Source organism: Hypoxylon trugodes (assembly GCF_022578975.1).
Source record: "Hypoxylon trugodes strain CBS 135444 unplaced genomic scaffold F4822scaffold_7, whole genome shotgun sequence".
In the NCBI taxonomy this organism is placed as follows: Eukaryota; Fungi; Ascomycota; class Sordariomycetes; order Xylariales; family Hypoxylaceae; genus Hypoxylon; species Hypoxylon trugodes.
In genome coordinates, this window is record NW_026250022.1 from 2,961,233 (window position 1) to 2,973,393 (window position 12,161).

A 12,161-nucleotide genomic window follows, 5' to 3' on the forward strand; every position below is an offset into this window, starting at 1 on the left:
AATCAATCAAACACCGAAACAGGTCCAGCCCAGATCCGATAACAACTAATATGGTACCATTCGCAATTGAATGCTTTTTTTCCTTTTTCTTTTTCCTTTCCGCAGGGATGTAGGTAGCAGATTACCTTACCCAGCATGTCGAGACTCGGTATAATCCTATAGAATTCAGTCTATCTGACATAAGAAAAGTTGTTGTTGTTTCCGGCCGTTACATTATTCTTATATTTCGAACCAACTATAGTAAGCATGGAGTTGTTGTTATCTGTAGGAAGAAAGTCAGAATTGATGGAATTGTCAGATGAAAATCATTGGCTTTAAGATCTAATACGTGTTAAGGTTAGGCCTGAAAGCATGTCAGATTACAGTACTCCACCTGTTGGAACCTTGAATTATAGGTACCGAATAGGGAGCGTGTAGTGGTCGTGGGGCGTTATGCATTCTTCATTCGGATGTTGCACCATCATCGGTATCGGATAACTCACAACCTCTGGTTACACAAACATACCAAGAAAGAAAAGAGAAGAATTTTTTTCTCTTTTTCTTTTTCTCCCTGCCTAGATCATGGTAAAAATATAATTCCCCCAATATTTGGAAGACTGTGTAACATTAATATGATCCATCAAGGTTGACGAAGTTGGCGCCGTGCATAGCGTCGGCGGACATGTTAGCCAATTATTGAGGTCCATCGGGAATTGGAGCAGGCCTAGGTGCGGAGACAGACGAAATATGGTCACCTAAACGGGAAATGACTGACTTATCGTGACAGCGGCCATGGCCTCTACATGTTCCGATCTATGTTTGTGGCGTCTTCAACTGCGGTACGTCTATTCTGTCCTACCCCAGCCCCCTTTGTTACTAACAAGAGAAATTAGGCTTTCGTAGGCCTAGCAGCCGCAGCTGTAGGCGGCATCCTCACAGGCAGCGGGAGCATGGGCTTCCTCCTAGGCTCATGCGTAGGTTTTGCCGGCGGTGCTGTACACTACTACCGCTCGTGCCTACAACAAGCTCTCGCAGCTGTCGATGAGCACCCTCGCCTCAGTAAGACCCTTTAATTAACACACTCATCCGCTCAATTCTATCCACTTACACGAAAATATAGTGCAACTCCATCTATCCTACAACTTCCCATGGCGCGGATACCAACAACTCCCCCACAGACTCTTGCGTTCAGAGCGCTGGTGGCGTGCAGGACCCTACGCACGCCAAGGGAATCTGATCGCCGCGTGGCAAAGCGCGAGTGCTGCTCTTGATGAAATTCATGATCGGAGGACGGCTGTCGTGCTTGAAGCTGCAGTTGCCGAGGAAGCAGCTAGAGGATTAATTGGCGATGGTGATGAGAAAAATGAAGGCGAATGGAAGGGAGAGGAATGAGAGCGTGCGCAACTTGTCTAATTGTTCACGTCATCGGAATAAAGAAGCCATAGCTAGTTAATACATTAAACATCATCATTTTAGACTTGCTAGAGCCTATATCCGTGCGTGCGTGCGTGCACTACATTATAGCAAGAACTCCTTTTCCTGTAATTCATCTCTCTTTATCAACATCAAGATCCCTCTTCGGGGTCTAGTATCACCAAATCACCCTTATCATCATACGCAACTCGTCCCTCATTAACCGCCTTGCGCATCTCCTCCGACAGGACATCCTTCTCGCCCGTCTTCGGGTTCCACGCCCAACCTTCGCGCATCCACATCCAACGGAGGCAAGCTCGAAGCTCCTTATCCTCGGGCAGTACGCGCATCCACTCAGGCTGAAACTCTCCTTCGCCCTTCTTCTTACAACCACCCTTCCCCATCCAATCTTCTGCACGTCCTCTCAACACATCTCGACAAAAGATACGCCAACTATCAATTGCGTATCGACCCTGAGTCATATGTCCAATCTCCCAAGCCGCCTGTCTCGGATCAAGTTCCTCAGGTCCAACTTTCTCTCCCGCGCGTACATCGGCGCCGTCGCCTAGGTTTGGATAACTCTTAACGCCATATCTTGTATCCGCTGTCGGTGGGTTGTCCAGCCAGATATTCGCGTATTTCTGAATAGCGGCAGCACGGACAACTGCTAGGCCTAGGTGTCTGACCATCTCTATAATATCGCCCGTATCGGCCTCTGCGAGCTCTGCAGGGGTCGGGTATTTTTCCATGAGCTGATAGAATACCGGAATTGCTTGCTTGCCTTTGACGCGGATCAGAAAAGTGACGGCTACAAGTACCCGGAAGGGATCTGAAGCGAGCTCTTCCTGAATAAGTCCGAATTGGGGCGCGTCTAGTGGCGGGATGGGGATGCAAGAAATGGTGCCCCTAGGAGGACGGGGAGGTTTTGTTTTAGTTGGGCTAGGCGTTTGTGGCATAGCAAAGTAAGGGGACTTGGTTTTGCGTTTGGGTGTCTGAGATAGTGCTTGTGATGGAGGATATGTGTTCTCATTTTCCTCTAATTTCGTCGTGAATTCTTGAATCTCGTTACTTTTGCTCGATGTGTTGAGGCTTGACTTGGTCGTATCCAATGTAGTCTCGACACCATTAGGAGCGGTTAATGGTGAGTGTTGCTGTTTTAACGAATCTCCCATTTCGGTATCCGCGGAGGTATGGATGGGAGAAATATCGCGCAGGATACCAGAACCACTCACAGACTCCTGGCGATCTATGAGTGGCGCCCTTTTAAACCGGCTTTGCCATTCTGAGAAGCAGGGGAAGGGGACATAGAGGGTCTAGGAGAGTCCTTGTGTACAAGAACATAGGCATCCTCGTCTGAGTTGGGGGTGATGACATTTCCACCTGGATGAACCTTGCGAGCCTTGGCAAGGGCTGGTCTCTCAGCCGAGAGATGGATGATCGGACGTTTCTGATCAGGGGCCTGTCCGGCATTCTTAGTGGACCTTCCCAGGGATCGTCGCGCCTTTCTATCCTCATGGGGTTTCTTCTCATCCTCTAGGGGAATCAGTTGTTGGCTGGAAGCTTGGGTGGCAGCAGTAGCCCAGAAAGGTGATTGCTTGTTCTTTCCGTGCTTCTTGGTAGGCTGGTCCAAGTCTGTCTTCAATTGAGACTGAAGTCTCTTTCTTCCCTTGGGAACCTGCGCATAGTGGTTGACAGTACCCTGATCTGATGTGCCTTGAGATCCCTGGAACATCTTGGTGAGGAAGGTAAGAGTGTCTTGACCATCAAGGGGGTCGTCAAATGAAGCTTTATCCTTCATGGACTCTGCACAAGCAAGCGTTTGTTCCCACTGTTCAGCACCACGTAGTAGGCTATGGCGAGTGAAGTGCTTGAGTTCATCTTCAGGTACATTGCCATTCACGATGATATCTCCAATGTACCATTGTCCAAACTGATCACCAGCGTCGAAACCGGATAGGTAATCTTGTGCTAGCTTTCTCTGGGGCGCGTATTTATCGTCCGCTCCCTCAGACAGGTAGTCCTTTCGAACTTGATCCATTTTTTCGGTGAGGAAATCGGCGTGTGTGAATTAAATCAAGTATTGGGATAGAACAAAAGGTAAACCCTTAACAAGAATGGGACGGCGATACTTAGTAGAGCAAGGAATTTGAATCGTATCCTAGTAATTCAAATATTCTTACATAAATATGCCTAAAAGCCAATCCAAGTAAGGATATAGGCTGTTTTAATCAATGAAAAATGAATGTGTTGGATTTAAGGGAATGTCGCGATGTTGTTATTTACCTGAATACCTGGGTAGGTAGTTAGGTCGGCGCGTGAGAAGGTGAAAAAACACCTGGGTAGGTTTGCGTAAAAAGGAAGGAGAGCTGGATAATTAATAGAGGTCCCGACATCCTCCTGCTTCCGCCGTTGCCCAGCGCCATCTCATTTAAATAGCAGTTGCTATGGCGAGTTTCTGCACTGTTGCTCAATGCCTAGGGCAGGTGCTGACATGAAGGTTTAGGAAAGAAGGTTCAATAAGCTGGGGCAGTGGCTGAAAGCGCTAACACGCACTGACCAAATATGTACCTTCGACGTACCTTCCCTAACTCTTTCATGAGTCGGGTACTTGTATCAACATTGAATCTTAGGCAGGAAACAGAAGCAGAGTTTTACTCGACAGGAAACTATTTATTTTTAGGAATTATATATATCCAGATAAAAATATAAGAATATCTGATCGAGTTGAGAGAAAATTTGTCTTCACAGGTATCTATTATCAAGTCGGTCCCGTCGTACTTTCAAGTAAAACTTCTGAGAACGTCTAAATTTAAAGGACTTGATATACACTCTAGAGTCGCGACTCAGGATTACTCCCGCCCCTAGTAACCTCACGTCTTTTTCTTCCCCCTTCGCCATAACAAAGGAGCGGTATGGTGACTTTAGTAGTACATACAGCAGCAGATGCTCGTTTATGAGCGGACATTGTTGGATGCCTTAGGTGGGTCGTAGACGATCTTCCTCGACTTTAGTGTCGCCCACTTATATCGCTTAACCCAAACACTTAGAGCGAAAAGGACAGCGGTAACAGTCAAAACCTTGACACCCATTCGCTTTCGGTCGTCCATCTCCGGTTCCGCCGCCCAGTTGAGGAATTCCGTTACATCCTTGGCCATCTGAGAAGTAGAGGCAGGGGTCTCATCTTCGTACTCAACGAGACCATCATATAGGACACGGGCCATAGCAATACCAGTACCCGGGAAGTAAGGGTTGAAGTTTAGACCAGCACCGACAGATGCTCCTGCAGGGGGCTCCTCAGGGTATCCAGTTAACAAGCTGAAGATGTAATCGCAACCACCGTGTCGTCCCTTAACAATCAAGCTTAGATCAGGGGGGAGGGCACCGTTGTTGGCAGCTCGAGCGGCTTCGTCGTTCTTGTACGGCGCAGGGATGTAATCTGATAGCTTTCCGGGTCGCTTCTCGATTTCACCCTCATCGTTGGGTTCTGTGTCGTATTCATTTTCTTCCGCCAACTCCTTCGCCTCATCGACAGTTAGGATGGTTCCGACAAGTGCTCGGTAAGGAACTCGGCTAAGAGAATGGCATGCTGCACAGACTTCACGGTAGACCTGGAAACCTCGACGAAGACTGATAACTGTTAGAAGAGATTGGAATACGTAAGAGATAAGATATAATACGTACGATTGGTGGTCGAAGGTTTTTAACCACTGCTGGTGAACCCATGGGTATGCTGTCGGGTGTAGACTATTTTGATATGTTAACATCGCTCTATTGATGCCTCTTCGAAAGACAGATCGTATCATCTTTCCGTATGCCTCGGTATGGACTCACCCTTCCTCAGCAGGCGTCATGGCATTCGCAGTAGATCCATAGAGATGATAGTACCATGCTACAGATCCGACAGCAAGAGCTGTAGATGCAGCAGTAGCGATGTTAATTTTCGTTGCGGATTCGCTGGAGGCTCCGGAGCTCGACGAAATAGATCGCTAAAATAGGACAATTGTTAGTTATATGAATGCTTCTTTAGGTCCGCATTGTCATTGTGGTAGTCGTCGTTGAGATCATTGGGTGGAGTTGGAGTAGATGGGATTCCGGACAATAACGTCAGTCCCCGGATGGTAATCGTACCTTGGTAAAAGCGGTCGCGCCATTTCTGGCTCCGTTGAGAATGCGCGTAGAGCGCAGGCAAGATCTTGCCAACATGAAGGGCGAGGATTTTCTACCCGTTCGTAGGAGGGTTGCGACGGGTAGATTGACGAATCAATTGGAGGGGAGAGGTGGTTGAGAGTTGGTCGTGGAAGTGTGGAAGAGATCGAACCGGGAATCCAACAACAAGGTTGAATGAATTGAATGAAAAAGTGCTCAGGCCTTGAAGCAATTGGAAATACCTCCATCCTATTGGTCCAGCTTAGCTCCAGTGGGCTGTTCCACCATGCACGTGATCCTAAATGCCAAGACATTTAGATCGCTACTAAATTTCATGTCTCCAACTTTTTTAACTTTCATTAAATTCGGAGAACTGGGACTTTACAAAACACCATACAACTATTCGCGATTTGTAAGGACAAAAAAACAAGTTTCTAAGGTGTCACCTTTCATGTTGTATAACATAAAGAAGTATATCCTTTTTAAATTAGGGAATCATGTTTCACAGTAGAGACGAATCTATTTTCCCCTCCTACTTCACAAAACGCATGAGAAGTATATGACTTCGGATGCTGTAATGCAATGCTGAATTTTTAGTTTCCCCCTTTTTCGCGAACCGGATATCATCAAATTCCAAACCTTTTGTTACAAATTGCGAAAACTATTTTTGCCTCCTTCGTACTTCGCAAACGACGGCCCCTCAATGGCTATTTGCTCAATGAACGCCATTCATGCCTAACACCTTTCTTCGTTGCTTGACGGCATTCGCGAGGTTGTCAAGCACGGATACGGTGTCTTCCCATCCGATGCAAGCATCTGTGATACTGACACCATACTGAAGACCGGCCTTTCCTTCTTTCGGTACCTTCTGGGAACCTATTGGGGTGGGTGTTAGCAAACTTAAGCCGATATAAAATTTTGGAGATAGCTTACCCTCGTTGATATTACTCTCAATCATTACGCCCATAATAGCTGTCTCTCCCTTGGAGATCTGGTCTGCTAATTCGGCGGCGACCTTGGGCTGATTCTTGTGGTTCTTTAACGAGTTGCCATGGCTGCAGTCAACCATAAGCCGTTCTCGGACTCCTGACTTGGTTAGGGCTGCCTTGGCATCTGCGATGCTCTTCGCGTCGTAGTTGGTACCACGACTTCCACCTCGAAGGATGACATAGCAGTCATCGTTACCAACGGTGCCGACGATAGCTACAACACCGGGCTTGGTGACTGATAAGAAGTGGTGAGGATGTCTAACCGCGCCGATAGCATCGATCGCGACACTTAGCGTTCCGTCCGTACCGTTTTTGAATCCCACCGGGAACGAGAGACCACTCGCCAGCTCCCGATGCAATTGACTCTCAGTTGTTCGCGCACCGACTGCTCCAGCCGACAGTACGTCCGCTAGGAACTGAGGAGAGATGGTATCTAGCATTTCACTAGCAATCGGCATCCCCTTGTCGGTAAGATCGACAAAGAGTTGTCTCGACATACGCAGACCCTTGTTAATGTTGAAGCTGTTATCAATATCCGGGTCATTGATTAGACCCTTCCAGCCAACTGTGGTTCTCGGCTTCTCAAGGTAAGCTCTCATGACAATGAGGAGCTCGTCCTTGTGCTTCTCCTTCTCTTTCAACAGCATGTCGCAGTATTTGAGGGCCGCTTCGGGGTCGTGAATAGAACAGGGGCCAATGATGACTAGGAGTCTTTGTTTTCCATCAGTGCCATTGACTACCTGTACCACCTCTTCGCGGCTTTCGAGGACCGTTTTCTTCGAGAAGGGTGTTTGGGGGATCTCATGTTGGAGTAGGTCGGGCGGCGTCAGAGGATTGTAACCACGAACTGGAAAATCAATTAGCTGCAAGATCAATTATCTCCTAAGGACTAATACTTACTTCTCCAATCCTCGCTATCGGCCTTGTTGCCGACGTTCTTGTTCTCAATGTAGAAGCTCTAGAAAGCAATGAGTCAGCTATGCACACCCGCGTTACAGATTTGGATCTAGTTTAACTTACAGACATGATGGGCTAACTTGACCGATTATCGTCTCTTAATATTTCTGTTTAAGGTGGCAAGATTTGAGAAACTAATTGAGCCAATAGTCAATCGGTTAAACTAATGACACAATATGAGAATTCGGCGTCTGTCGCAAGTCGCAAAGAAGTCGCAAGAAGGTGGACCGTTGACCTTTTGAAGATCTAGAAAATATTAGCCCACTCGGTCCACTCAAGAGTCATAGTGGGGGCGGGACGGTTTTGGCATTAAAACGCCGAGGGGTACGTACTCACTTCTTACGAACTTTACCAACTTTGACTGCCTCCGATGGCGGGGTTCGAGAAAAAAAAAAGGTCTTTAGCAGGGGTGTCCATCCTACCTACTGCAATGTATGCATGTACCTATTACCACTACATGCACATCTGTACTTCAACAAGTCAAGAACATCCAATGCCATACACCTGCAGAAATAGTCGCATGATTTGACACGACCATGATAGGCTAGTTATGTCTGCGATGACCCTTTATTAAACTTGTACTTCTGTACTAGGTATATCGTAAAAAAGAGACTTTGTTGAAGTTGAGCGCTCTAATATCTATCCGTCCTTCATTGTCTCGTTTCCCTTTGAAATCTCGGCCGACCCGAGTTAATATCTATCAATGCTAGGTTGTGATTTGTAAAAAAATCCAATTCCAGAACCAATAAACCGGGTCGATGGGTAAGGTGCAATTCAGTTGATTGTTCCTGTATCGACGGCTATCAAAAGTTCCGTCTACTAGGTATGCAAGTACCTAGATAGAGATGCGTCTATTCCCGTTTGATCCCAGCCGGGTTGCCCACAGCTTCTTTCTTAAACTCTTCGATGCCGTTTATCTTTCCATAGGTCCACTTCAACAACATGGTGCTTCCGGTCATTAAAGAAGCAGAGAACGTGAAGAGTAGCGCCCGCTGCCACGTGTTCAACAACTCGAAAATGGGATAAGGGTACCTTTACCAACGTTAGGGATCAGCTAGAACACACAAAGATCTTTCAGATCTAGATTCGACAAAGCTTACCAGCCATTGCGGGAGAAACAGTATTCCACCCAAAACCAATACAGGAACGCCAAAGATTCACTCAAAGCCAACGCCGAGTAACCATGAATGGTCCAAGGGGGACTGAGAACAAGCAAATCCGTGGCTAGGAACAGAGCTGGGGCGGCATGAAAGCCAAAATCCGGAAGAAAGTCGAGTGCTAGATCGGGTGGGACAACGAGGGTCTTATCGATGGCGCAGAGTCCCCAATAGAGGATACTGATTAACACCTCCAACGGCGCCGAGCACACAGAAAGGATATTCTTAAGTGCAAATAGCTGCGACGAGAGCGTCACATCGGCTAGAGCTCCGACAACAAAAGTGCCTAGTGAAAGAGATAGGCCGATAATGGTAAGAAATTGGAAATGTCCACCAAAAGATGAAGATATCGGCGTTTCCCAGTTGAAAAGAAACTTAAACGAAGCTGAAAAAGATGCAATACCAGCCACGTGCAGCAACAAGGACAGTTGTCTCGACGGAGACGCGAGTCTCTGGAGTGGATGGTGCGCCATTTGATTAGCGGTGGGAGAAACAACGGTAAGGTATGATTAGAATAAACCCTTCTCTAATTACTTCCTCGCGACTCTATCGTAAACGAATGCTGCCGGAGCATCTAGCCTCGGAGTTAGAATAAATTATTACAGAAAAAAAATAGGAGGTGTGTTAATCCTGGCAGCCTCGGTAGATACACGCATGCAGGTATTTCGGGGAGTAGCTGCCGTCCGAGCTCCCGGGATGTTGATGTCACCGCTGTATTACAATAGGTTCGCAGTTACATGTACCTATGTATCTGTTTCACGGGAAGTACCCACATGTGCATCAAGTGGCTCTATACATTTATCGGCGATAGCACCAATGACGCCATGCTCTCGACGCACGAGGTTGGCGAAGTTGTAAAAACATTGAATCAAAGGGCGCGTATCTACATTTATCTTATAAGGCGTGCCCTTTAAATTGTTTCGGCATCAAAATGTGGAACCAAGTGTTGTTTCAATTTATTTTGAGGTATCTTAATTAAGAGGTACGTACTTAAATGCTACCTTAGATTCTTATGACTCCTATTTGAAGTAACTCCGTGCCTCGGAGAATGTCATGATTAGGGGGATATTCTCATGACTTTGAAACAGCCACCACTATGTAAATATGAGACGTTCAGAAAACTTAGGATTCAGATGGATGCTTGTTAGTAGCATCCCCTAATCTGATTTCTTCCTCAGCTATGGATTACAACTCGACTATTGGATGTCAATATTCAGGATTTTAATATCCTCCTCCGGCTTTTCCTTATATGTTCGTACGTTCTCTATCTTATGGATCACATCCAATCCTTGTACAGCTCTTCCGAAGATGGTATGTTTATTATCAAGCCATGGCGTCTTTTCAGTAGTGATGAAGAACTGACTTCCATTCGTATTGGGACCGGCGTTTGCCATGCTCACAGTGTATGGTTTGTCATGCTTGAGCGTACTGAACTCATCTTCGAATTCCTTCCCCCAGATACTCTCACCACCGGTTCCGTCACCTAAGGGATCGCCTCCCTGAATCATGAACTTACGTATCACTCTGTGGAAGATGGTGTTGTTGTAGTACCCACGCTTGGAGTGAGTGACAAAGTTCTCAACGGCTTTTGGCGCAGCATCTGGGAAGAGGCGGACGTGGATGTCTCCGTAGTTCGTGTGAAGGACGGCCGCTGTACCAGTTTCTGCGGTCTTCTTTTCTGCCGCCTTTTTAGGGTTTAGGAGTGTCGGCTTCTCGTTTTGAACATCTCGTTCAGATTTGGATATTTCTTCGTCGTTTGTAAACATATAAAACCGAACTTTCCCAACAGCAGTCGCGAATAGTATCGGGTCTCGCGCTTCCGACTCTTGTAGAAGGGGATTACTCGAGGCTGCCATTTCTATGGTTGTGACTCCTTTCTTCTGGGGCTGTCCTTGGTAGATTGCTAGGTTAACTGGGCGGATATGTTCGTCTTTTCCGTACACCTTAACAACTTGATTCGTAAAGGTGTTTAGCACCTTGACACCAAGTATAGATCCGTATAAGATGAAGTGACCCGATTCGTCAAATATGACATTGACTTTATTTCGAAGTGCACTCGATTCGATCTCGCGCTCTGCAGCAAGCCGTCTCCCAAAATCCACATCATCGAGCTTTTGCATAGCCGTTCCCGCCCTTTGCATATCCTCGATTACCTGCAGCGACTCGTCGTACGTTCGATATAGTTTCGCCGATGCGAAATCAAAGACTCGTATCTTACGGTCGGGCACGGAAAACGTGACAAACCGATGCCCCGAAGGTGATATTGTTAAGGATACTGGTGTCGATTTCGCTTTCTTGAACTCGAAAAGGTTTGTAGCGCTCTTATATTGGAACACGTTGTCTGGCTTCTCGTAATTTGCGCTTGGTGACCAGTACTCAAGCATCCCATTGTCGTCCGCAGACACCACGCAGTCGTACGCATTATTAAAGGCCATTACCGAAACTGGGCTCCTATGTAGACCTTTGATCGTATGTATCGGAGTTTGACTTTCTCCCCGTCCGTCATAAATATAAATCAGGGGTTTCGACTCGTCCGAAACGGCTAGCAGCGGCAGCGAGGCGCCGAGTTTATGTATCCAACAAACGCACTTAGGTGTATAGTCGAGTGTAAGCATAGCAAGTAGGTCGAAGATGATAACATCGAATATTTTAACGGTGTTGTCGGCGCCGGCCGTCGCAAAGCTTCGGCCATCATAGCTAGCTGAGACTGATCGTACTTCGCCCTGGTGAGCCTTGAACTCCTTGATAAATTCGATTCCCTCGGCGACTTTCTTCCAGAATTTAACCACCCCGTCGATAGAAGTTGTAATGAGAAAATCGGATCGCGTCACATTGACGAATGATAATTGCTCTTTGTGCATTAGGGATTTCGAATATCGGATGGACTTTGGGAGCGCTTCGACGTATAACTTCTCGTGAGGGAGTATGCGACGTTTCTTCTTAGGCGCGGCTGTAGAGGAAGGCAATTGAGGTCCCATATCATCATCCGAAGAGCTATCTATGCCATCAACGTTAATTTTCATGGATAATTGGGTAGAAAATCTGATATTAATACCATCGCCATTGTTTTCTGCGAAGTCTGAGTGACTTCTCTTATTGTTTACTTCCGCCATGGCGTAGAAACTCTAGGGGTAACGGTGGTGAGGATGTCGCGACGAGAGTATTTGAGATGTATGGGTAGCTATAGTTATTAGATAGTCAACACATAGACCTCTATTAGGAAGTCCGACTCAATCGTGTGATGAGGCGCATATGTTAGACAGACGACAAGATCAACATGATGGTTGTAAGGCTGGTAGCGAAGCAGGAACTTTGCAGCGAAGCTGGGATAGCTCTAAAAAATATTCTAGTTCTAATTGGGTTAGGTAAATTCCCATCGGTCTTTAAAGGATCCGATACTACCCCACAACTGATAGGTCACACATAAGTCCACGCACTTAACCTTCCTTAGGTCTAAAACGTCCCACCCAACTGGGACCAAGCTTGCCAAGTCTTCTGTGAACCGTCCATTAGGTTACCG

General features: G+C 46.7%; 6 protein-coding genes across 6 annotated transcripts; 1 reads left to right on the forward strand and 5 right to left on the reverse strand.

Annotated features, from left to right (window-relative positions):
- Positions 1 to 10: 10 nt before the first annotated feature.
- F4822DRAFT_411821 (uncharacterized protein) lies at positions 11 to 1,463 on the forward strand. Its single transcript, XM_051458889.1, has 5 exons — positions 11 to 564; positions 625 to 707; positions 767 to 818; positions 873 to 1,038; positions 1,100 to 1,463. Exons 1-5 carry the CDS (start codon positions 562 to 564, stop codon positions 1,369 to 1,371), a joined length of 576 nt encoding a protein of 191 aa, XP_051312759.1. The 5' UTR covers positions 11 to 561; the 3' UTR covers positions 1,372 to 1,463.
- Positions 1,464 to 1,544: 81 nt separating this feature from the next.
- On the reverse strand, positions 1,545 to 3,430 carry F4822DRAFT_431854 (DNA glycosylase; the record flags this gene model as incomplete). The annotated part of the gene is made up of 2 exons (XM_051461543.1): positions 1,545 to 2,630; positions 2,726 to 3,430. 2 exons carry the CDS (start codon positions 3,428 to 3,430, stop codon positions 1,545 to 1,547), a joined length of 1,791 nt encoding a protein of 596 aa, XP_051312760.1.
- A 605-nt stretch (positions 3,431 to 4,035) lies between these two features.
- Positions 4,036 to 5,749, reverse strand: F4822DRAFT_411826 (cytochrome c1, heme protein, mitochondrial precursor). The gene is made up of 4 exons (XM_051458890.1): positions 5,521 to 5,749; positions 5,224 to 5,378; positions 5,074 to 5,136; positions 4,036 to 5,019 (listed from the first exon to the last, which is right to left on the reverse strand). Exons 1-4 carry the CDS (start codon positions 5,593 to 5,595, stop codon positions 4,344 to 4,346), a joined length of 969 nt encoding a protein of 322 aa, XP_051312761.1. The 5' UTR covers positions 5,596 to 5,749; the 3' UTR covers positions 4,036 to 4,343.
- Positions 5,750 to 5,911: 162 nt separating this feature from the next.
- On the reverse strand, positions 5,912 to 7,979 carry F4822DRAFT_411828 (3-deoxy-7-phosphoheptulonate synthase). Its single transcript, XM_051458891.1, has 5 exons — positions 7,817 to 7,979; positions 7,548 to 7,730; positions 7,428 to 7,485; positions 6,472 to 7,374; positions 5,912 to 6,414 (listed from the first exon to the last, which is right to left on the reverse strand). The coding sequence occupies exons 2-5, from the start codon at positions 7,551 to 7,553 to the stop codon at positions 6,254 to 6,256; spliced, it is 1,128 nt and encodes a 375-aa protein (XP_051312762.1). The 5' UTR covers positions 7,554 to 7,730; positions 7,817 to 7,979; the 3' UTR covers positions 5,912 to 6,253.
- A 6-nt stretch (positions 7,980 to 7,985) lies between these two features.
- Positions 7,986 to 9,204, reverse strand: F4822DRAFT_331725 (FAR-17a/AIG1-like protein). Its single transcript, XM_051455660.1, has 2 exons — positions 8,585 to 9,204; positions 7,986 to 8,516 (listed from the first exon to the last, which is right to left on the reverse strand). Exons 1-2 carry the CDS (start codon positions 9,112 to 9,114, stop codon positions 8,336 to 8,338), a joined length of 711 nt encoding a protein of 236 aa, XP_051312763.1. The 5' UTR covers positions 9,115 to 9,204; the 3' UTR covers positions 7,986 to 8,335.
- Positions 9,205 to 9,668: 464 nt separating this feature from the next.
- On the reverse strand, positions 9,669 to 11,959 carry F4822DRAFT_331723 (uncharacterized protein). Its single transcript, XM_051455659.1, has 2 exons — positions 11,697 to 11,959; positions 9,669 to 11,639 (listed from the first exon to the last, which is right to left on the reverse strand). Exons 1-2 carry the CDS (start codon positions 11,752 to 11,754, stop codon positions 9,838 to 9,840), a joined length of 1,860 nt encoding a protein of 619 aa, XP_051312764.1. The 5' UTR covers positions 11,755 to 11,959; the 3' UTR covers positions 9,669 to 9,837.
- Between the last annotated feature and the right edge of the window lie 202 nt (positions 11,960 to 12,161).